Source organism: Chelonoidis abingdonii, chromosome 14, assembly GCF_003597395.2.
Source record: "Chelonoidis abingdonii isolate Lonesome George chromosome 14, CheloAbing_2.0, whole genome shotgun sequence".
NCBI lineage: Eukaryota > Metazoa > Chordata > Testudines > Testudinidae > Chelonoidis > Chelonoidis abingdonii.
In genome coordinates, this window is record NC_133782.1 from 3,829,976 (window position 1) to 3,851,443 (window position 21,468).

General features: G+C 51.1%; 1 protein-coding gene across 3 annotated transcripts in view; it reads right to left on the minus strand.

The window, feature by feature from the left end:
- HELZ2 (helicase with zinc finger 2) overlaps positions 1–21,468 on the minus strand; it is a 48,929-nt gene that overhangs the window by 10,504 nt on the left and 16,957 nt on the right. For 2 of the 3 annotated variants that reach the window (XM_032766275.2, XM_032766277.2), the window contains exons 3-15: positions 21,136–21,319; positions 20,214–20,321; positions 18,915–19,438; positions 15,493–16,125; positions 12,662–13,445; positions 11,841–11,916; positions 6,299–9,827; positions 5,271–5,356; positions 3,825–3,959; positions 3,354–3,512; positions 2,749–2,893; positions 1,937–2,053; positions 951–1,146 (exon numbers count right to left, since the gene is read on the minus strand). In XM_032766275.2, the coding sequence (XP_032622166.1) occupies positions 951–1,146; positions 1,937–2,053; positions 2,749–2,893; positions 3,354–3,512; positions 3,825–3,959; positions 5,271–5,356; positions 6,299–9,827; positions 11,841–11,916; positions 12,662–13,445; positions 15,493–16,125; positions 18,915–19,438; positions 20,214–20,321; positions 21,136–21,319 (6,676 nt within the window). The remainder of the gene's footprint in view (positions 1–950; positions 1,147–1,936; positions 2,054–2,748; positions 2,894–3,353; positions 3,513–3,824; positions 3,960–5,270; positions 5,357–6,298; positions 9,828–11,840; positions 11,917–12,661; positions 13,446–15,492; positions 16,126–18,914; positions 19,439–20,213; positions 20,322–21,135; positions 21,320–21,468) is intronic. The other variant, XM_032766276.2, reaches the window with a different exon arrangement.

A 21,468-nucleotide genomic window follows, 5' to 3' on the forward strand; every position in this document is an offset into this window, starting at 1 on the left:
TCTACTTTTCTCTCCAGCTCCAAATGTGCTTTTAGGAGAGTCAAGCCAAAATATAGATTTAGCATGTTTGAAAGACTGCACTTGTGAGGCTGAGATGAGATACTTGGGTCAAGTAATTAGCTAGTGAGCATACAGACCAGTTTAATACTGTAGTTGTCACCATCATAATAGACCCCCATTAAGTGCGTGTGTTTATACACTATATTAATGTGTGCGCGCATGATCTTTTTGGTTATGTGCGTTTATGCAGAGGGGTGTGAATACAGATGTGCAATGTACACCTGAGCCTGGGATGCATCACACCAGTTTGACCGGAGTTGAGCCCCACTTGCAAGTTAAAAGGGTGATTCATAAAGGGGCAGAACGCCAAGCATCCTAGTGCTTCTGCTTGGTGCTCCATGCTGCCAAAAACAAGGAGAAGACACCACAGAGTGCATGCATCACCACAGGGGCCATCAGGGACAGTCCTGAAATACGACTGCAAACTTCAATGAGTAGTGAGGTATGATCTAGACCAGTGGTTCTCAGACTAGGGCCGCCACTTGTTCAGGGAAAGCCCCTGGTGGGCCGGGCCAGTTTGTTTGCCTGCCGCATCCGCAGGTTCGGCCGATCGCAGCTCCCAGTGACTGCGGTTCGCTGTTCTCAGCCAATGGGAGCTGCAGGAAGCAGCATGGGCAGAGGGACGTGCTGGCCGCCACTTCCTGCAGTTCCCATTCACCGAGAACAGCAAACCACGGCCAGTGGGAGCTGTGATCAGTCGAACCTGCGGACGCGGCAGGTAAACAACCTGGCCTGGCCCACCAAGGGCTTTCCCTGAACAAGTGGCGGCCCTAGTTTCAGAACTACTGTACTAGAATGAGTGCAAAGCCAATGGAGAGATCCTCTGAGCAGGGAGTAATTCCAGGGGCAAATGACAGCATCCTAATGACTTACCACTGGGAAGGACCCACCTTTTCCGCCGTCGTGTAGCTGACCAGGGGTATGAGAGTCTCTGGCTCAGTGGACATGGCGCACTCATCAATGAGGATCTGCTTGACGTTCAGGAGGTCCACAAGGTAGGCCGCAGAGGCAGCAGAGCACGTGCACAGGATCACATTGTGGAGCTGCAGCTCATGCCCACGGGCTTCTGACAACAGGCTTTTGTACCTGTAGGTTAAGGTGAAGGATGTCAGATTCTGCACTAGTGGCAGCATGTGTGAAACTTTCACCTCTGCTCAATTCACCTTCCCAAAGGGTTATACCCCACACTCCCCCCAGCATGGACCTCTTCATAAAGGGTTTCCAACAGGCCCCGTTGGAGACATCCTCCGTGTCTGAAATCCATGGAACCTATAGCTTCAGGGCACAAAGTCCAAAATTCTTCCACACTCCCAGTCCTAGTAGCTTCATTTTTCAGTCCAACAGCCCAGTGTTTCATGAACCACACAAGAGGAGCCCTCTAAGCAGAAAGAACTCTAGAAGCACTCACAGCTACAGTGTTACCCTGAGGAAGCATTCCTTTATGCTCAGTTCACAATAGAAAATGCTTCATCTGATGCATCTTCTCTCTTGGAGGATTCAGAGAGTTATGATCTCCACAGTATATTCTGTGCTACAGTTTCAATGGGATTTGGTTGTATTTGTTGTTTTTTTTTTAAAGCAACCTCAGGAACATGATGTTGTTTGTTCTTTAGTTTCAATTTCCAATCTCAGCAATGGCTAAGAGGGCCAGATTCTTAGCTGGTGTAAATCAGCAAAACTCCATTGACTTCCATGCAGCTATGCTGATTTACAGCAGCTGAGGTTCTGGCCCACCAACTTCGTCCTAAACCTCTCCCTGGTGGGGATTTGAGTCACTGCATTGTGTTGCATACAGGTACTGGCTATTTCATACCAATACAAGCTCCAGTACAGCCAGCGATAGCCAGACCTCTCATGTGGGTCTCTTTTCACTCACTTCTTAACCTCCTCTTCTGATATCGGCTCTTCTCTTTTCACTTTTGCATCAAAGTCACGGATTTTTCGCCAAAAAGGATTGGACGGCTGCCGGATTCGGTGATGCAAAATTATTTCACTGAAATGAAAAATCCTTTTTTTTTTTTTTTTTAGTATAAACATTACCCACACCCACATCCACGCACACTGGGAGATGTCCCACTATAATGGAGTGTACCAGGTTGGTTATACGCCAGCAGCATCTCTAAGAAAATATATCCCAGCTTTACGTTTTCTCAGGCCCTTTGCTTATTTCTCCCTAGATGGATCAAAAGATTTTCTTCTTTCTATTCCAGTTACTAAATGGAATGAATTTATAACAAATGTCAACATTTGTCAGAGAGCTCAGTAACCTCTTATTTCTGAAGTTCTCCAGAAAAGAAGATGGCTTCATTCCAAATACATGTCCCAGATATGTCCAAGCATCTGCCAGGGCTGGTGGGCAGCTGGAGGGACACATGAAAGGGGCCAGTCGACAGAAAACCTTCCTTACTCAGAGAGGGAAAACGTAGGGGACTTATCAGAGAGGACATGCAGAGAGTGGCCTGGCATAGGCAGAGATGGTTCATGACCTAAGTGGCATCTGATGGTGCCGGAAGGATTCAGATTCTAGTCCAGAGACCCTCCTGCCCATAGTTCCCCACTCCAGTATACTGCAATAGGATGCATTTGCCCTCTCTCAAGCAGACTATAGGATGGCTTCCTCAGCTTTAGGGTGGGGTGAACTCAGGATACACTCTCACTTTAATCTGCTTGGGGGTTGCATTGTCCCACCTGAGCTCTGGCTTCGGTTTTGCATCCCGCAGAGCCTTCCGGGAGAAGTGCCGGCTGCTCCCGGGGTAGGGGAATTCCATCGACTCCATCGCCTCGCCATAAACCCTCAGAGGCTTCAGGTTCCCCTTCATCTTCAACAGCATCTCTGGGGAGGGGGCGGAAAAGACTCTACTGAGTGACACAAGGACTCCTGCTCTCCTAAGATGCTCCCCAGCAACAAGCCCTTTTAGCCTCAGGGTCCCAATATACAGCCTTGCACTCAGAAGGCACAGATCTCCAAGCTCCTTTGACAGCAGGTCAGTGAGGAGTCTTTTATAGAACAAAGGGATGCTGGAGCAATCCCAGACTTCAGTGCAAGCTGCACCAGGCACCCTGAGCGTAGGGACCATCTGCTATTTAAGAACATGCATTATCTCATTTTGCCAGATGTACTATTCCCACCCCCTCTGCAACTTCCGATCTGCCACTGTCTTGTTTGCATTTAAGAATTTCAGACTAAGATGTACGCTAGGATCTCTCTCCCTCTTACCTCCCAGCTCCCCCCAAAAGGGGGTAAATAAAAAGCCTGTATCATGTGACCCTCAGCAGTCAGCATGCCAAGTTACCTGCAACAACATCGACAGACTTGTTGGATGGGCCACAGTACAAGATGCATTTTCTTGCTTTTTCTGCATCATCCAGAGATGGTTCCTTCTCCAGCTTCTCCTCATTCAGCTTGTTGAACCAGTAGACAATATGGACCCCAACCACAGTCTTCCCCGTGCCTGGGTGAAACAAGGTCTGCTGAGAACGTTCCAACACCCTGTCATTGGCGAGTGGAGAAGGGAGACTTTCTAGACTGGTGTATTTGAGAATTTAGAACTGAATGGATTTGCACAGCCCTGAGTGTCACTGCCCCACCCCACTTCTGTCTTGCTTGCGTGTGGTCCCACAAAGAACACGTCACCTCAAGGACTTGGCCCGAATGTTACGAGCAGAGGACTCTGGTGGAACGGCAGGCCAGACTCAAGCGGCTTCCATAAAAAATGCTGTCACCCATACAAACGCATACAGGGTAGTACCCCCTCTTGTCTCACCTGGTGGTCCCTGGATGAGAGTGAAGGGTTTTCTCAGAGCATCTAGGATTGCCTTGTTTTGACTTTGGTTGAGTTTCCTCAGGCTCCCAGAGATATCAAAGGTTTTTTGTGTCAGGAGTTTGGATTTCTTCTCTGCTACATTTAAAAAAATAAAAACAAGAACATGCAACTTTAAACGGAAATTACAGAGGGCCCCAAACAAGCAGGACATGTTGCAGTGTCACTGACCACGGCATGGTCCAAGCCGAGAACTCTCAGATTTAATCCTACTTTAACACCAGCTCCCTCTGCCACTGAATCACCTGTAAAGATCCAGAGGGTTAAATGTTAGCTGCTCTAATATGGCAGCTAGGTCCCGTCACTCCACTCCCTTTCGGAAAGAGGAATCCCTAGCCAGGCAACAGAGAAGAAGCAGATGCTGAGAACAGCTGAGTTCTATCTGGGAGCACATTCGCTTCTCTATCATAAGGACCTGGGCAGATAGCTGGGACTCCCAGGGATGTACCTAGATAAAGGCAGGTAGCCACAATACAAGGGAGCTGGCGCAGCCCTGTCATGAACGACCTGCTTATTGACTATCCATTAACAAAGGTAACCTGTGTCAAACCCAGAACCAGGACCGTGTACAGATCTGGGACCTGTAAGATATCAAACCTCACATCAGCTAAGAGACCTCATGCAGGAACTAGAGAAGTTTGGTTTTTTTTGTTTTTTTTTGTTTGTTTGTTTGTTTTTTACTTTTTCTGCCTTGGTTTCCCCATTCACAGAGGAAGGATAACTCTTAGGCCTGGTCTACATGGGGGAGGGGGGGGCGGGAGGGAGGAGAAGAGTCGATGTAAGATGCATCGACTTCAGCTATGCTGTTCCCATAGCTGAAGTCAACATACCTTATTTCGACATACCTCCTGTCCTCACGGCGTGGGATCGACAGACGCGGCTCCCCCATCGACTCCGCTTCCACCTTTCGCCCTGGTGGAGTTCCGGAGTCGACGGGAATGCGTTCAGGGATCGATTTATTGTGTCTAGACGAGATGCGATGTATCGATCCCCACCCACGAATCCAACAGGTAGTGTGGATGTATCCTTATTCAGCTGCCTCACAGGGGCACTAATTAATGGCTCCCAAGGGCTCCAGCGAGAGTGGCATAATTACAATGGAAGTGGCAGTGTGGCCTAGTGGATAGGATACTGAACTGGAACTCAGAAGACCAAGGTCAGTTCCTGGCTCTGCCACTGGCCTGTTGGGTGATCTCAGGAAAGTCACTTCCCTGCCCTCTGCCTCAGTTTCCCCATGGGAAGAACGATACTTGACTTCTCATGCTTTGAGAGCTATGCAAGAGCCAGATTGTTTTATTATCACCACCAAGTATTGTCTTAAACGTGGCCCATTTCCTTTGGCAACTGAGCAAAAGAAGCCTGCTGCACCCTATGAACATTTGCACATACCTGTCTGAGGAGGCTCCTGGCCCAGCGCTATGCTCTTGGCGAGCGCAGAGGCATTTTTCAGTTTCCAGATTGCATTCTCCTTCCGGCTGACAGAAGAGAAAACAGAGAGTTACTGAAACATAGCCCCACATGGTGAAAAATGTGACACGCAGCTTTCTTGAACTGCCTTTCGTTATCCTACCACTTTGCTTTGTTCACTCAACAAAGGCTCTAAGCAGAGAACTAAAAGCAATCTGTGAAGAAGCTGTATTGGAACAGTGTTACTCTGCACAGGTGACCCATTTCCTGCCTGCATGAAGAACTGAGCCAGGCAGGATTGAGGGGGCAGAGGATTATATTTCACAGAGTAGCAGGGAGCACAGATCACATCCCAGCTGGCACGAAGGGAGAGGTCACTCCAGAACGAGAAAAGCTAGAGCTGCATGTAATTGTAGCTGGGTTGATCCCAGGGTATTAGCAAGACGAGGTGGGTGAGGTGGTATCTTATTGGACCGACTGTTGGTGAGAGAATCTCTTGAGCCACACCGAGCTCTTCTTCTGCTGGAGCTACTCGAGCGAGACTGGCCGCCCAGCCTGTTAATGAGGTTTGATTCTAAAGGGAGGCCATGGATCCACCCGAAGAGTGGCTGTCTCAACAAGGCACAGTTGCAAAGGAACCAGCATAAAGGAGAATAAGAATGAGAAATCAGGGGGCACGGGGCTACGAAAGAAACCACAAACAGCCTTTCAAGGTGAGTGGTTTGTGAAAGATGGTGTAGCAAGGTGAACTGCTACAGTAACGGAAGTCGGAGCTGTCACCCCAGGGCTGCCTCTTTTCCCAGCCCCTCAATCCTTTGCTCTTTAAGAAAGCTAGGACTGCAGGGAGCAGGGTGTTTCGGGAATGGCTGAAAAAGTGACAACCCAAAACACAGAGCGCCCTGCCAGAAGCCCAAGGGCCTGGGTGATTTGTGTAGGGACATGAGGATTTCCAGCGGATCGGAAATGACTGAAATCACCAGCTACGCGCTGAATATCACACCCACACTTACACATCCGGAAGCATCTTTGGAATGATCTCCACCGTAAACCTGGCTGAGTCTTGGGAGATCTCCGCAGGAACCGTCTCCATGGACAGAAAATGGATGTAAAAATTCACAGTCTTCAGACCACTTCTGTCCAGTTTCTCATTGTCACTAAACTCTTCGGACAGCCCATGGGCTACCCAAGTGTATGTAGCAGGATCAACCATGAAGCTGCCACCTGCCACGCTCTGGTTGGACAAGCTGAGTTTCTGGAGGCTGTGGCTAAGACATGCCTCGTCGTGATGGCATCCACTGAGTGTCAGACCCTCTAGCCGGATGCACAGGTAACAGTGGTTGAAGTCTACATCAATGGCGCACTCCTCTAGGAAGCTTTTGGTTAAGGAGAAAGTCCCCTGCAGCTGCCCTTTGCTGTTCCTTTGCTTATCCCAGGTTATTTTGACATCCTGCAGGACAATGGAGTCGTTTTCTGCCACAGCGCACGAAGCAGATTCCATAGCACTGAGTGGCTGCCAAACCCTGCTGTAGTCCGATGGATTCTTGTACTTGTCCTTGGACGCGTGAGTGGCATAATTTGAGAAGCAGTTGATTGGCTTTTCCGTGTGCTCCAAACAGACGTCGAAACCTGGCGTCACACTCCACAGCTGCACAGAAGGCACTAGAAATCCCCGATGAACCCCCGTGGTGAGCTGCAGCTGCACAGCATCCCCAGCACTCAGTTCTAGAGACAGCACCATGTAGTGCGAGCAGTCGCTTCTCTCCATTCTCCCCATCTGCCTCTGGCGCGTGGCCCGGCCCTGTCTGAGGAGAGCAATCATGGTCTCAAACTCTTCCTTTCTGATGGCCGCCAGCACGTCTTCCCACACCTGAGCGCTGAAGAGGGTGATGTGGCGGTCCCGAAGTGGCGAGGACCGCGGGGTGAGATCCTTTGAGCTTACCACGGAGTACGTTCGCCGCCTCCATGTCAGCCTCATGCTGTTCCGCGCTTGATTAAACAAGGGCTGTTCCACTAACTGAAGAGCCCGATAGTTGATCGCTTGGGGATCTGGAAGGGTCTCCTTGTTCATCGGGAACAAGGCTTTAAAGAACCTATCAATTCCCTCAACACTCACAACGAATGCGATCTTCTGGAGTACTTGGCACCTCAGCCGGGTGGCCATCTGCAGGGAATGGGCCCTCTTCTCGTAGGTTACTGCCCGTAAGTTCTTTCTGTTGAAGTCATGGCAGAGAAATTCCATGTCCTCTAAAGAGTACAGCACTGGCTTCTTGCAGAGCACGGAATGAAGGTGCCGCTGGACCACGACATCCAGGTATCGGCGGATGGGGGAGGAGGCCCAGGTGTAAGAGTCGACGTGCAAGGAGTAATGTCCTGCCTTAGACTGAGCAGTCGAGTTGGAGCGACTGAAATAGGAGCGGCTCAGCAGCCTCCTGAACTCCAGGACGATGGGGGCGAGCTTCGGGTGAATGTCATCGGTAGCAATGAGGTCGAGCATCTTGTGGACATCATGAGTGTCCACAGCTGACTGGAGGTGCTCCCACAGTGGGGTCAGGAGGCTGAACTCACCCCACCCAGCGGGGGCTGGGCCAGCAGGCAGAGCTCCCAGGTGGTGTGAGAGGTGAATAGACAAAGGGATGATGTGGCTGTATTTGTTCTTCATCTGAGCCACCTGCTGGGGGTTGGGCTCCATTTGACACCGGAGAGGAGTGACGTTCTTGGTGTGGCCTTTGTTGGTTAGAAACTCAGCCACGAAGCTGTTGAACATGATCATGAACTCCTCTATCATCTGGTGGGATCCCCTGTTGCCCGGGGTACTTTCCTCATCCAGCCGGTCATAGTAACAGTCTTCCTGCAGCCTGAACTGTCGATGGACCCTGGAGAAGTGATAAGCCACAGCTATACAGTCCTCAAGCGTGTCAAAGCGAAGGGCCTTCGCTTCCCCACTGTCATGGTTCTTAATGATGCTCTCTGCCTCCTCATAGGACAGCTGCCGGTCCGAGTGGATTGTGGACAGGGCAAAGTTCCCTTTCATCACCCTGTCTGTCGTCTTTTCTACAGTGACAAACAGGGAGATCACGTGGCGATCCTTTTGGGGCAGGAGGCTGCAGAGGTCTTGGCTGATCTGGGCTGGAAACATGCATAGTGGTTCCTTACCAGGGGCATAGTAAGTAATGCCTCGTTTCTTCGCCTCCATATCCAAAGCACTGTCTTTGGGAACAAAGCCAGCCACGTCGGCAATGTGGATCCCAATCTCGTAATAACTGCCCTCATCTCGGACACTTATGGCATCATCCAAATCTTTAGAGCCTGGAGGGTCAACAGTAAAAGTCAGGTAGCCCCGGCAGTCCCTCCGATTCTCCTTGGGAGGGTTGGATTTGCTGGAGGTAATTTTGGCCAGCTCCTTGGTCACCTTGCTTGGGTACTTTTTTGTCAGACCGTACTCCAAATCAAGGATCTTCAAGCCTTCTTCCAGAGTCAAAGCCATGGGCAGGATGTCTGTTACTATGCCCAGAGGGTAGTAAAAACCTTCCCGCCAGGAGATAATTTGGACACAGAAGAGCTGACTTCTTTTCATCTCCTGGTTTATCTTCTCACACTTGACCACCTGGTACTTTCCCTTTACCAGTTTGCGGATGGGGACGACACTGGGTTTTTCTTTCAGCCCTGGGACGAATATTTTGGAGACGGTGTGGTCAATGGGGATCATCACGCGGGGGTCGAACTCATCCATCGTGCAGATGAAGGTCCGCTCTCGCTCGGCCCGCGTCAGCACTCCCACCACTCTCCCCTGGGGACGGAGGGTGCCTCCCTCAGGGGCACAGGTCTGAAGGAGCTCCACTAGCACTTCGTCGCCAGTGAAAGCCATGCCACAGTGAACTCTGCCTTTGATCTGAATGTTGAGGGGAGGCGAGTCATCGAAGGCGAAGGCAGATGCTCTGTCAAACCCTTCTTTGACCAGCTCACACCTCTTGTACATTTTGGGGTGCATGCGAAGATACTCCTGCATTGTGTGAGAGGAGAAGTTGACATATTCCAGCCAGCCATTCTGCTGGGCCGACGCCTCAGAGTTCACGTTCAGCAACCCTTCTTCGGAAACGGTCACCTGGACGTTCTTGCTCTCATCCAGGAGCTCCTGGAGAATGGGATCATCGGGATTTGCATTATTCAATTCAGAGGTCCAGGAATCCGTGTCGCTGTCATCATCCTCCTCTCGCAGCTGCTGCTGCTGCTCCGTGCTTCCCCGGATCCAGCTCTGCTTGTCCGACACTGCCTGCTTAATCTGCTCCAGCGTCAGCGTTTCCGGAGTCACGTTGCCCTTCTCGATGCACTCCTGGAGGAAGCGCTTCCAGACCTTGCTGCACTGGCCATAGGAACACAAGGCCACAGCATCTCCTACCACGATGACCTGCGACTGGGCCCTCGTCATGATGGTGTTCAGCACCCTCGCTTCGTTGAAGAACTCCATGTTGGGGGAGGCGAAGCTGAGCAGGCTTTCCTTGGTGTGAACTGTGCTGATGATGATGACCCGGAACTCCCTCCCTGCATGGAACAAGAGGAGAGAGAGGAAAAAAGGTTACCAACGGGAACTGAGTGAGAAGGACTCTCTCTGGGTGGAGCATGTGCCTTTGGGAGGTGTCCGTGCCTACACAGCGCTGCATGTGGACCCCCAGGAGCGACAGGCTAAGAACACCCACATGTGATCATTTCCCTAAGTTACAAGAGTGACTTGAGATTTAACCCAATGAAACAGACTCCTTGGTACTGCACAGAGGAGACTCACACACAGACCAACACCCAGGCACCACATGAGGAGTCAGAGATAAAGCAAGAGGCCGAGCAAGGTGACTAATACAAGAGCAGTGTTCGTGGACTAACATTCGGATTTCAAGCCACTTGGCGGTTTGACAGTGTTCTGCCCCTTGTTATCCGCTCCTCGTGAACATACGTGGGAATGGGGTTTGTTCACAGGGACATTTGGGAACAGGCTTTTCTTTCCAAAAATCCCAATGGGAACCAGAGGTTTCGTGCAGGAAGGGAAGTATTCACCATTCACCTGTTTTAAAAAAAAGTTTTGATCATCCAGTCCGAGAGTAGAAACAAATGTTGTCTGGCTCCAGTAACCATGAACACTAGGGATAACAAACAGCCAATCAATGAGTTCATAAACCAGACAGAGCCTGAAAATGGTTTGTCAGGAAGGAGGGATGTGGAGATGGGAAACGCACACAAGGCATTCGTTATTTCCACCACAAGAGGTCTCAGCTGAGCCATAAAACCAAAACACCAATAAAGAACTAGATCAATCTTCTCTGGCTTGAGAGTTAAAAAAAACAAACCAAAACCCTCTTCCCATGACAGAGTCACATTTCAGCAAGCAGCCTCACTGGGAAATCATGCGTCAGTTATACTGTGTCAGTACCCAGAGGCCTTTGCACATGGATGCCCTGTTGGTTACAATGTATCTCCTTCTTTTACATCATTAGACTCTGCCTTTGTATCCTGCAAATTTTAAATATAGACATGAATCACACCAAGATACCCAGTCTCCATGGCTCTGGCAAGTGCGGGCATTTCTGCTTGTATGGCTGCAGGTCGGGATTATAAAATGGATCAGGGCCTGTGTCCAGGCTTCTCAGGAAATAAAGAGATAGCCCATGAAATTAGTTGGGTGAGACTAGGATACGGACGTACTTCAGGAGCCCAGTTTTCAGTTTAAAACTCTATTCAGGTGTAAAAACCAACCGGGAACCATTTTAAACTAGCCAGAACAGTTCTGGGCTCCTAACTCCTGTAGACACCATTGCATCGTGCTGATGCCTGGGCAGGACAAGGCAGTGATGGGGAGACGGGTAATGTGGGAGACAGGAAGAGATCCCCAGCACTTCTGGCAAGGGCTGAGAAGGAAGGCAGAGCTTTCTAGGCCAGCAGCACCACGGAAAGGAGCTAAAAGCGTCTCACCAATTTCTTGCAGGGGGGGAGGAGTGTGCATGCGCTCGCTGTATCTGTATAAAAATGTTAAAGTCATGTGTGATTCTGGGCACCCAATTTAGGTAACTTAAAGGGGCCCAGTTCTCAGAGTGTGGTGCTCAGCAGGGTCCCTTCAAAAGGTGTGTATATCTCTCTCTCTCTCACACACACACACACCACACACACCACACACACACACCACACACACACACACACCAGTTGTATAGTGGGCACAGGATAAGAACATAGATGGAACAGAATGGCACCGTATGCCTGTGCGGCTGCCCCATATCCATATGGACACATCTGCTGCAGCTGCTCTCCCCTCTGCGGTTTACAGAGGAGGATTCTGAAGGTGCCAGAGGCGCCTCTGCTACTCATCCAGCATTCGGTCCAAGTTGCCCCTTTATCCGTCTGCAGTGCCCAGCAGTGTGGGAATATTCTCCCAGCTTTTCACTGGTGTGACCACACAAGTTCTCAACAGCCTAGAGAGAGAGCCCGGAGTAGAATGGCTCCTTTTTCCTGCCACCGAGAATGGATTCCATTCCTGCCACAGCAAAAACAGCCACTCAGCAAGATACAAACCTGGTAAGTTTTCGAAGTTTTCCACTGCCACCTCTCCCAGGTGCTTCTTCCTCAGCTCCTGCCTTATTGCATTGACCTGGTGGGAAAGGGAGGCACCAAGTTACAAACCAGGGAGCTGTTCACCAGCCCCCGATCTCCAGACAGCAGGTATCACACGGCCACTAGGTGAGAAGATTTGATTGGCTCAAGCTTGTTTTATTTCCACCATCACTACCGAGGGCCGCCTATCAACACGCAACGCAAGAGCACCTTGTTTAACAATCCAAGGCTCACCAGCCATCTGGGAAGGACAGGCAAGCCAACCTTGGTGCATCCTGCTAAGACGCTGCCCCTCAGCTCTGCGAGCTCTACCCAGGAGCCCGGGACACACTCACACTCGCTGAGGTAACCTGCAGCTGCGGGTGGGCACTGGGAATCACATTCAAGAGACTTCAAGAACAAAATGGACCCCCAAGGCTCAGGGGAGGAATGACATCAAGGAGAAGTGCAGGAAAATTCTGGATTGCCAGTTGGGCTGAGAAGGACTTAAGCAGATTTGTTCTCTGCCCTACCTAAAACCATCCCCTTATAAAGCACCCCTGTCCCACCCGTCCCTTCCACTCCCATATGCTGTGAACACCCCCTTAGCAAAATGCACTGGACAAAAGTAAATTCTTGCTTCCGGCAGCAAGGATTTGCCAGTCACAATAGAGAAGGGTGTTTACAGAAAACAAACCGACTCCAACGTTTGGCATTTACAGACAACAATGCGTCCCATGCAGCTCCAGTGCAGAACGATAGATCGACAACACATCGGCTCACCCTGGAGCCATTCTGCTTACCTGCATGCCGTGGGAGACCACACAGATTCTCTTCAGGTCCCGGGCTCCCCATTCATCTGGCCACTTCTGGTGCATCTCTTGCACTTTCTCGATCACCTGCATGATCTCTGAGACATTGTACCAGGACGTCATGGCCATATCCCGCTCGGTTGAGCCGAGCACATGGCAAAACATTAGCGGGTGGAACTCAGGGTGGGGCGGGATGTTGCCACTGGCATGGATGGTGTTGCCTTTGCTGACGTAGAAGTGCTTGGAGACAAACTCGATGATGCCCGCAGTGGAGCGGTAGTTCTCGTTGAAGATGATCCTGCTTTTCAGAGCTACTTCGTGTTTCTCCTTCTGGTAGTACTGGAAGAGGCGATTCAGCAGGGTGTGGTCGGCCGACTGCTCACCCCCCAGGCAGAACAGCTTAGGGGTCACTTGCATGTGGTCCCCAGCTAGGACAACTCGGGTCTCAAAAGTAGCATACGAGAGCGGGATCAGAGCTTCGCATTCCAGCATCTGAGCTGCCTCATCTATCAAGATGTGAGTAAAATATCCACGGGGCACCCTCAGGTTCTTGGACAGCATGGATGTGGTGATGATAATGCGGTGCCTGTCAATCTCTGCTTGAGTGGGTTGCCTGAAGGTCCTCTGGTCTGGAGAAAGGCAGCAGTACAGCTGAGTGATGGGGTCGGTCATGCTGATGGAACGGTCTGTGTATTTGATCCTCAGCGGGACTGCCCCAGGGTGCCCGTTTGTGACATACTCGTGGAAGTACTCACGGATGTAGATGTCAGCCGCACTGGAAGCGAGAGAAAACAGGAGTGTGATGCTGGTAAACCAAGTGCCAGCTCTGGCCAAGGCCACAGATGTGAGCTAAGAGCTGACAAACTCATAGCTGGAAAGCAACACCAGCTCACCCATATGTTAGTGTTGTTCAAAATAGGTAACGGTCCTCTAAGAACATATTTAGTGTTCAGACTATGAAATGCTTGTAAGCTGTTCCATTCATTAATCTCATTGGTAATGTCCGTATTTCATGCTATAAGGAAATATAACTTTGAAAACTGAAGCAAGAGATCTCTCAGGGATATCCCTGGGTCTGCCCTGAAAGACATTTCGAATGACAGAATTGTAGGGATTTGTCCACTCTTAGGAGCTGGCTTCTAACTCATTTGTGTGCAGATGTTTGCCTGCTTTTACCTGTAAATAACTCCTTTGTTTTTCCTAGTTAATAACCCTCTAGATAATTACAGGACTGGCTACAGGTGTCGTCTTTGGTGTAAGACACAGGGCACCAATTGATCTGGGGTAAGTGACTGGTCTCCTGGGACTGGGCGTAACCTGAATATCTTGTGGTTTTTGGTGTAAGTGACCATTTATCACTAAGTCCAGCTTGCCTGGCTGGAAAGATGACGAGAGACAGTCCAGGACTCCATGGCAAGACTGTTCTAGTGATCCAGGAACTCATGCTTGGTGAAGTCTGATTAAAGAACACACCACCAGTTTGGGGTGACTGCCCTGAGGTAGCAGTAGGCACTCACGGACCAGGCAGCATGGCAAAGGAAGGTGAGTGGGAGTCTCAGACAAGCCCTTCATCCCAGATGCACTGAGGTAGTCTGTCCCATTGTTTATTCATTTGGGAACGGACCCTTTGGACAAGGAACACACTCAGTCACAATTTCCAGAGCTCTGGCCCCTGACTTACAACCTGCAGGCGATACTCACGTACGTGCAGGAACTAGAGTATGGGATACACACTGTTATCCGCACTGTGCACACAATGAGCCCGTGCTCATGTTTTTCAAGAGTGCGATTTAAGGTCTAATCAGTGGCCGCGCAGTGCCCAGAGCCTCACTTACCAAGGGACCTCTGAATACACACACTTGGGCCTCAGTCACAATGCCACATGCCCAGGGATCACATGGGCACAAGGATGTGTAGGGTCCCAGGTATCAAAGTATAGCCCCAGGCATTCTTCATCCCATAACCAACCTTCCTAGAAGCCTGTGCTGGTGGAGTATGTGCAAACATCTCAGAGAGTAGAACAAGTCCCAGTGCAGCCAGAGGCTAAGACTGAAAGTCATCTCTTATTATTATACCTTTCAAAAACAATATTAAGGAAATAATAGTCCCTATAGGAAAGGAAATGGACCCTCCACTGTGCCTTCCTTCATGCATTGTCGCTTTCATTTTAAAATTTCAGAATAACGAAGATCAGTTCAGAGCCTACCACGTTTGCGTGCATCTCGACTTTCCCTCCCCCTAACTCTCCTCTTTATGGGACCTGCAGAATCAATATTGACATATACACACGCAGCACAACAGCTTTCGGAAAAATCAACATCGGAAGGCAAATACAAGAATGAAGTCACCTGGGCAAGACCAAGAGGGGAAATTAAGGGGCAGAAGTAAACGTATTTCCATTTTACCTGGTGTGTAACTGTTACCTATGGTGTTGTGGGGGAAAGGGAGAAGAGGACCCAGAAGGAAATGACTGTAGCACTCCATAAAACACATCCCTCTCTAGCTTAGAATCAAGGTTCCCATCAGAAATGTATCCTGGTCTCCTTCCACCCACATCTTTCTGCCCCGCACCTAAGCTCAGATTTCTACCAAGAACAGGAGAATGCTTTTCTTTAAGAAATAATGTTGTCGTATTTCAATAATGGACCAAATGTTTGGATTGTTTGCAAAACTCTTGGCATCAAAACACAACTGAGTTTCCTTAGGAAAACCCTCACATCCCCATCATGTGGGAATCTGGCACAGCTGAGCACCCAGCCTTCAGTCTATGGCCTCCCAGCGTCTTCCCTTGGAGAAGAGCCATGGAAAAACTAGGAAGTTACCTGTTGGTGTGGGTGCAGATCAGCACTCGTGTGTTGGGCTGCTTGATGATTTCCTGGGTGGCCATGGCCAAGGTGAAGGTCTTCCCTGTGCCAAAAGGCCCATAGATCAGAAGAGGAGGGACCTGCCTGGTGCTGGTGGCCTGGCCGGTGATGAAGGAAATGGCCTGCATCTGCTTCTTGTTCCCGCTCAGCAGCAGCGTGGGGGAATGAGGGATGGAACAGGCTGCAACGTCGGGCAGGATCAGCCGCTCGTCCAGCAGCTGGTCCACCGCGTAGTGCCACAGTCGGAACTGCAGTCGGTCGATCTGGAACTGGATCTCCACCTTGCGGGAGGTGCCCTGCTGGAAGCCAAGCTCGGAGCAGCATCTTTTGGGGATGAGGAGCCAGATGCTCTTCTCCGTGATGGCCTTGCTTTCCACCTTGACCTCGTACACCCGGTTGTCTGTGGGTGGGTCAGGTGCCAGGAAAGCAGTGTTCACAGACCGGCTCAGCAGGTACCCCTCGTTGGTGTCCGGCGTCAGGGCACAAGGGGTCGGCACTTCAGCAAAGAGCTCACCAGGGAGAGCGAACTTCATCCCCATGGACAGGGTCTGCAGCATCGGGGTCAGGGAGACGGTGACCTGGAGGTTGAGCCTGTGACAAAGAAGGCACCAGAGCTAACAGTGCTGACTGCACCCCCTCAATTCATCAGCAATATTCCCCCTACGTGGGAGGGACTGTCTGCATCATGAGGATCCCCTCCCAATTCCCCACCCTCTCCCCCGAAGAGGGCCAGTGCCCTGGTCCTTGTCCCCTGGTGACAAGATTCTCTCTGTGCTCCCCTAGATCAACCAGAGATCACGCCCAGGAGCGTTTTGAAATTAAATGCCATTTGTTTAAAATTACATCATGCAGACTTGCGGCGCCTGCAGGAGCAGCTGCTTTGGAGACTTGGTCACGTCACTTACTGAAAAGCTGCACTTAAAGAAGGGCAGTTTGGCAAACAGGTTGTCAATCTCCAAGAAACTCAACAGCACTAAACTCCTACAGGACACCTTCAAAACAAGGCTTAGAGAGCTGCCTGCCTATGGAACCCCTGCAGGTTGCTGGTAAGTAGAGCTACACCCTAGGCACCTATCTACCCTACATCGAGCTGATGCAACAAGGATCATAGACGTCCCAGATGCATTCACTTTCTTCAGGGTAGGCTCCTCGTGGTGGGTCTGGTGGGGTGCACAGCACAGCTCCCTTTGTTTCTCCCCAAGCAGCAGCACTGAAAATCTCCACCCACAGCTGGCTAGTTCTCAGCACAAACCAGAGCCCAGGCGGTAGCCAAGACGTGGAATGCACAGCACTAGCCAGCCATACCAACTGGTGCTTTCTGGAGACTCAGGGCAGGAGATTTTGCCTTGCCTCTTGAGATGGGACAGGGGAGAGTGACCAACCATTGCACTCCAGAGGAAAGCAGGCCCCGGAAGAGGCCATTCCCCTCCCACAGCTCGCTTTGCCTTCTCCCCGTCACAGACACAGACATTTCTCCTCCTCTAACCCCTCTACTTACCCCAGTGACCCCATCTCCTGACCTCCCTTGTGCCCACTCTATCCCCTCTCATTCTTCTCCGTAATCTCTCCCTCTCCTCTGGCTCCTTCCCCTCACAATACAAACATGCTAGTCTTCCCCTCTTAAAAAGCCCTCCCTCAACCCCACTTCTCTCTCCAACTACTGCCCCATCTCCCTTTCGTCTCGAGCTCATTGGACACACTGTCTACAACTGCTGGCTAGCATTCCTCTTCTCGGGTTCCAGCCTAGACCCTCTGCAAGCTGACTTCCATCCCAGGCATGCCATGAAAACTGCTTGACAGTCTCTACTGACCTCTTCCTAGCCAAATCTCAGAGCCAGCTCTCCATCCTCATCCTCCTTATCCTGTCAGCCGCCTTCAACAGTCAACCGTGCTCTTCTTAGAATCCTGTCCTCCCTTTGCCTCCAGGATTTGTCCTCTCCTGGTTCTCCTCCTCTCTCTCCAATCATTCGTCCCCTCTCTCCTTCAGAGGACTCTACACCCTATCTCTGGGTAATCTCACCTGCAAACCCAAATTCAACTGCCATCTCTACCAACCCACAGATCTACCTCTGTCCTCTGGACCTGTCGGATTCTGTACATATTGAAGTGGCCTCCAGTCTCTCTGACTTCTCCTTCTGCATGTCCAGTTATCAGCTCACGCTCAACAGGGCTAAAGCGGAGCTCTTCATCTTTTCCCCAACCTGCCTGCTACTTCCTTTTCCGATCTGTGTGGGCAACACCACCATCCTGCCCGTCACCCAGGCCCGTAACCTGGGTATCAGCTTTCACTGAGACCTCTCTCTAGGTCCACATCCAGGTTATGTCTAAATCTTACAGACTCTCGCTGCAGAAAAGCTCTAAGCTACAGCCCTTGCTATCCATCCACAGGGCTAAGACTCTCATCCTCTCACACAGCGACAACCTTCTCTCCAGCCTTGACAAATGCAGCCTGGCCCCCCTCATATCCATTCAGAAAGCTGCAGCAAAGATCATTCTTCTTGCGTTGCCGATGTCCCCTCTCTCCTTACGTCCCTCCACTGACTCCTCGCTTCTATATCGCAGCAAACATAAGCCGCTTGCCTTCACTTTCTAGGCCTTTCACACCCTACCCCCGCCCCATCAGCTCACTCACTATCCTGATGTTGCTCCCACCTGCGATCCGCCCATGACACCAGCCTCCAAACACGCACTTCTTAAATTTTCATGCAAGTGACCTCAGGAGGTGCTCCCCACAAACAGCGGCAAAGCCACCTCCTTATCCACCTTCAAACTCTCCTTTCCGTGCACCTGCCAAAAACCTGTCAGTGGTTAGGCTGCTGGTGCGCGGAGACCACTGCCTGTCACGCTGACCAATAGCGTCTCACTGTTTCCTAGTGCTCCCCACCATCTGCGGTCTTCTGTCTTGTGCTTCGATTGCAAGCTCTGTGGGGCTAGGACTGTCTTCGGTCTGTTTTTGTACAGCCCCTAGCACAACGGGTCCCAGTCCATGCCTGGGCTGCGAGATGCTACAGTAATACAAAGAACAAATACATAATAGCTGTGGAGAGTGGAAGCTCCCAATCTCTGCCCCTTGCCCTGTTTACACCCCACAGAGCAGAATCTAGCTCTGTATTATCATTCTCTTTCCTGTCCCACACGTCACCTTCCATGACAGCACCCCACTTCTCTGTGACAGGTCTGACCTGCAGCGGTCCCTTGGGACCATTCCTGCACAATGGGCATGGGGGGGAAATATGAGGACTAGACCTGAAATAGCACCAGGGACTAAGAGACAGAATTAGCATTGGCACTGGGACCACTGCAGATAGAAGGAAGGCAAGCCCCTGAAGAGGACGAGTCCTTCACCCTCCCAGATCTGCCACTACCGCCAGGACACTTACTTGTCAATGAGGGTCTGCTCAGCTTCCTCCTCTCGGAACAGAAAGTCATGCATCCTCTCCCTGTAGTTGAGGAGGGTGATGGGCGTGTTCACAGTGCTGCCAGGCCGGAACTCCAGGGAAAGCATTGGCGCTTTGTACTTGGCTAGCAGGTCCACCTCGTCACTGGTCATCTCCACGCTGGGAACGATCACCCGGTTGCCGCTGTGCCAGCGCTGAAAGTTCACAAAGCGGCTGCCCTCCATGCCAGCCGGGACGTGCCGGGGTAGCTCCCGCTTGCCGATCTTGGCCTGGATTTTCCGCACCAGGACGGGGCGGCTGCCGAAGTCAAAGACAACCCACTGCTCATAGACTCCGAACGTGCAGCACTCCATGCAGACCTCCACCAGCCACGAGAGCGGTGGTGACGGCAGAGCCTTCAACCGCTCTCCCCGGATGTAGGTGAGGCCCCGTGGGAACCCATCCCCTGCCAGGAAGAAGGTGGCTCCAGGATCTCTCTTCAGTAATGCCACATGCCTCAGAGGCATCTGCCAGTTAGAAGGGAACAGAATACCCGGTGAAGAGAATCTCCCTGCATGAGACCTGCCATCTGGTCACCCCCTCTGCGAAAGCCCAATAGAACTAAATAGGGAATGAGGTTTTTTCCCCTCTAATCACCCTATGGAATTCCGTAGCAGGGACAGAATTCCTACTAGAATTTACAAAATGGCCCCATTCCCTCTTCAGTCCTAGAGGGGTTTAGAGTGATTCCTAAGGAACTCTGTGGGGTTCCATCCCTATTAACCTCTTAGGGAATTTTCCATAAAGGGTCAGTCCTGGGACCTAGCAAAGAGCAAGCAAAAGGAGCACAGGTGGAATGGCAAGACGAGATCCCTCCCTGGCCACTTTCCCTCCCCACAAAGCCTGTGCAGGCATAAGAACGTTTTATTTTGTCCTGAGCACCATAGCAGGCAATAACGGGGCTTGATCAGCACAACCAGACCCATCTGCCTGATAAACACTTGGCCGGTCCCCAGCCCTGCTTTCAGAGCCCCGGCCCAACACGACCCAGGTCACAACTGTAAAACCTCTAGGCAGGAGTTCTCTCCCCCTCTCTGCTCAGCAGGCCCCAGGGCGCCTGGAACAGATCCTCCTCTGCATGCCCCAACCTCCTCCCACTCCTTAACGGTGCAGAGACTCTCTCCAGCAGCCCCTCAGGGCAGAAGAGCAGGCGATTCTCTACCGGGGGGGAAGAGCAGACTATGTGGGGGGACAGAGCTGGTTTCAAACCTCTGGACTTTCTTTACAGAGAATCCGACTTACCTGGGAGTGAACTTTGAACTTCCACCAGTATCGCATCTTCCTGTCCTCTGAATGCACCCGCATGGGCTGCTCGCAGGTAACCACGACGCCATCAACCTGCTCAGAAAGCTGATGGAAAGGAGACAAGAAGAACCAGGTGTTTCACTTTGCAATCGCACACCCACAGTGCCTGTCAGTAAGCCCCAGCACTGCTAGCTGTGGCAGGGCAGCCGAATGGGCAGGGCGAGGGATTCGAGCCCCAGTGCTTCTCACCAGCATAGCCAGCGAGGGTTTGAAAAGGTGGAAGGACACATGGCAGAGCAGGATAGCTTGATGCACAGGGAGTGTTCTTTAACAGGCCCATTCCTTCCTCAGACGAGCATGCGAAATGGGCAGCGCGGGGCGTGCTGGGGGCTGGAGGGCAGGAGCAGCACACACATTCAAGATTAAGTCTCAAATACATTTTTAAGACATAATTTACATTTCACCATTTATCCCCTTCATTTGCTTTCTGCCTCTCTCTTGGTCTACAATGAAAATGGTCTGTACTCATTAATTTCACTTCCATTTCTAGTCCACTTCACTTCCAGGCTCACATGCATTAGCCTCAGGGGTGCACACCCTGCAAAGGAAGCCTTATTTAATAGATCAGGCCCCGGGGTGATTGGCCCATATTGTTGATGCAGATGGAGAGATATTCCAAGAGCCTCTGAAAACACCCCCTTCAAAAAGGGCAAGTGCACACCCAGCCCACGGGGCAGCCAGGAACTCCTGCACGCAGCCAGCCAGTGCAAATGCAGGGATTTTGCATGTGTTAATGCTGCCGCCAGGTTTTCGCAAGGCCCTTTATTGGGATTCAGCTTTAAGCAAACTCAAAATCCTTCCAATCAGCCAGATCATTCAGGTGCCCCAGCCAGTGTCCACCCAGCAGATGGTGACGTACAATGAACACTTCGTTACGGCACTCCTTGTACTCAGCAATTAGACGGTCCTGGTAGGAGAGGAGCCCATCTCTCCTGGCAGATTTCTTGTTCCTCTCAGCAGCCTTCGCTCTCTGGATCCACTCCTGCAGCTCCTCCACAGAATGGGCCTTGGTGCACCGTTCGCCATATTCGCAAATGTCCCCTCTGTGAGGGAACAAATTCCACATGCAAAACAAAGCATACAGATTAATCTGAACAGCCCAAGGTTGCATGGGGAATGAGGCACCCCCACCCCACGCCCCCACACCTGGAGAAGGATTATCTGGGGATTCAAGAATAGAATCAAGTCATCA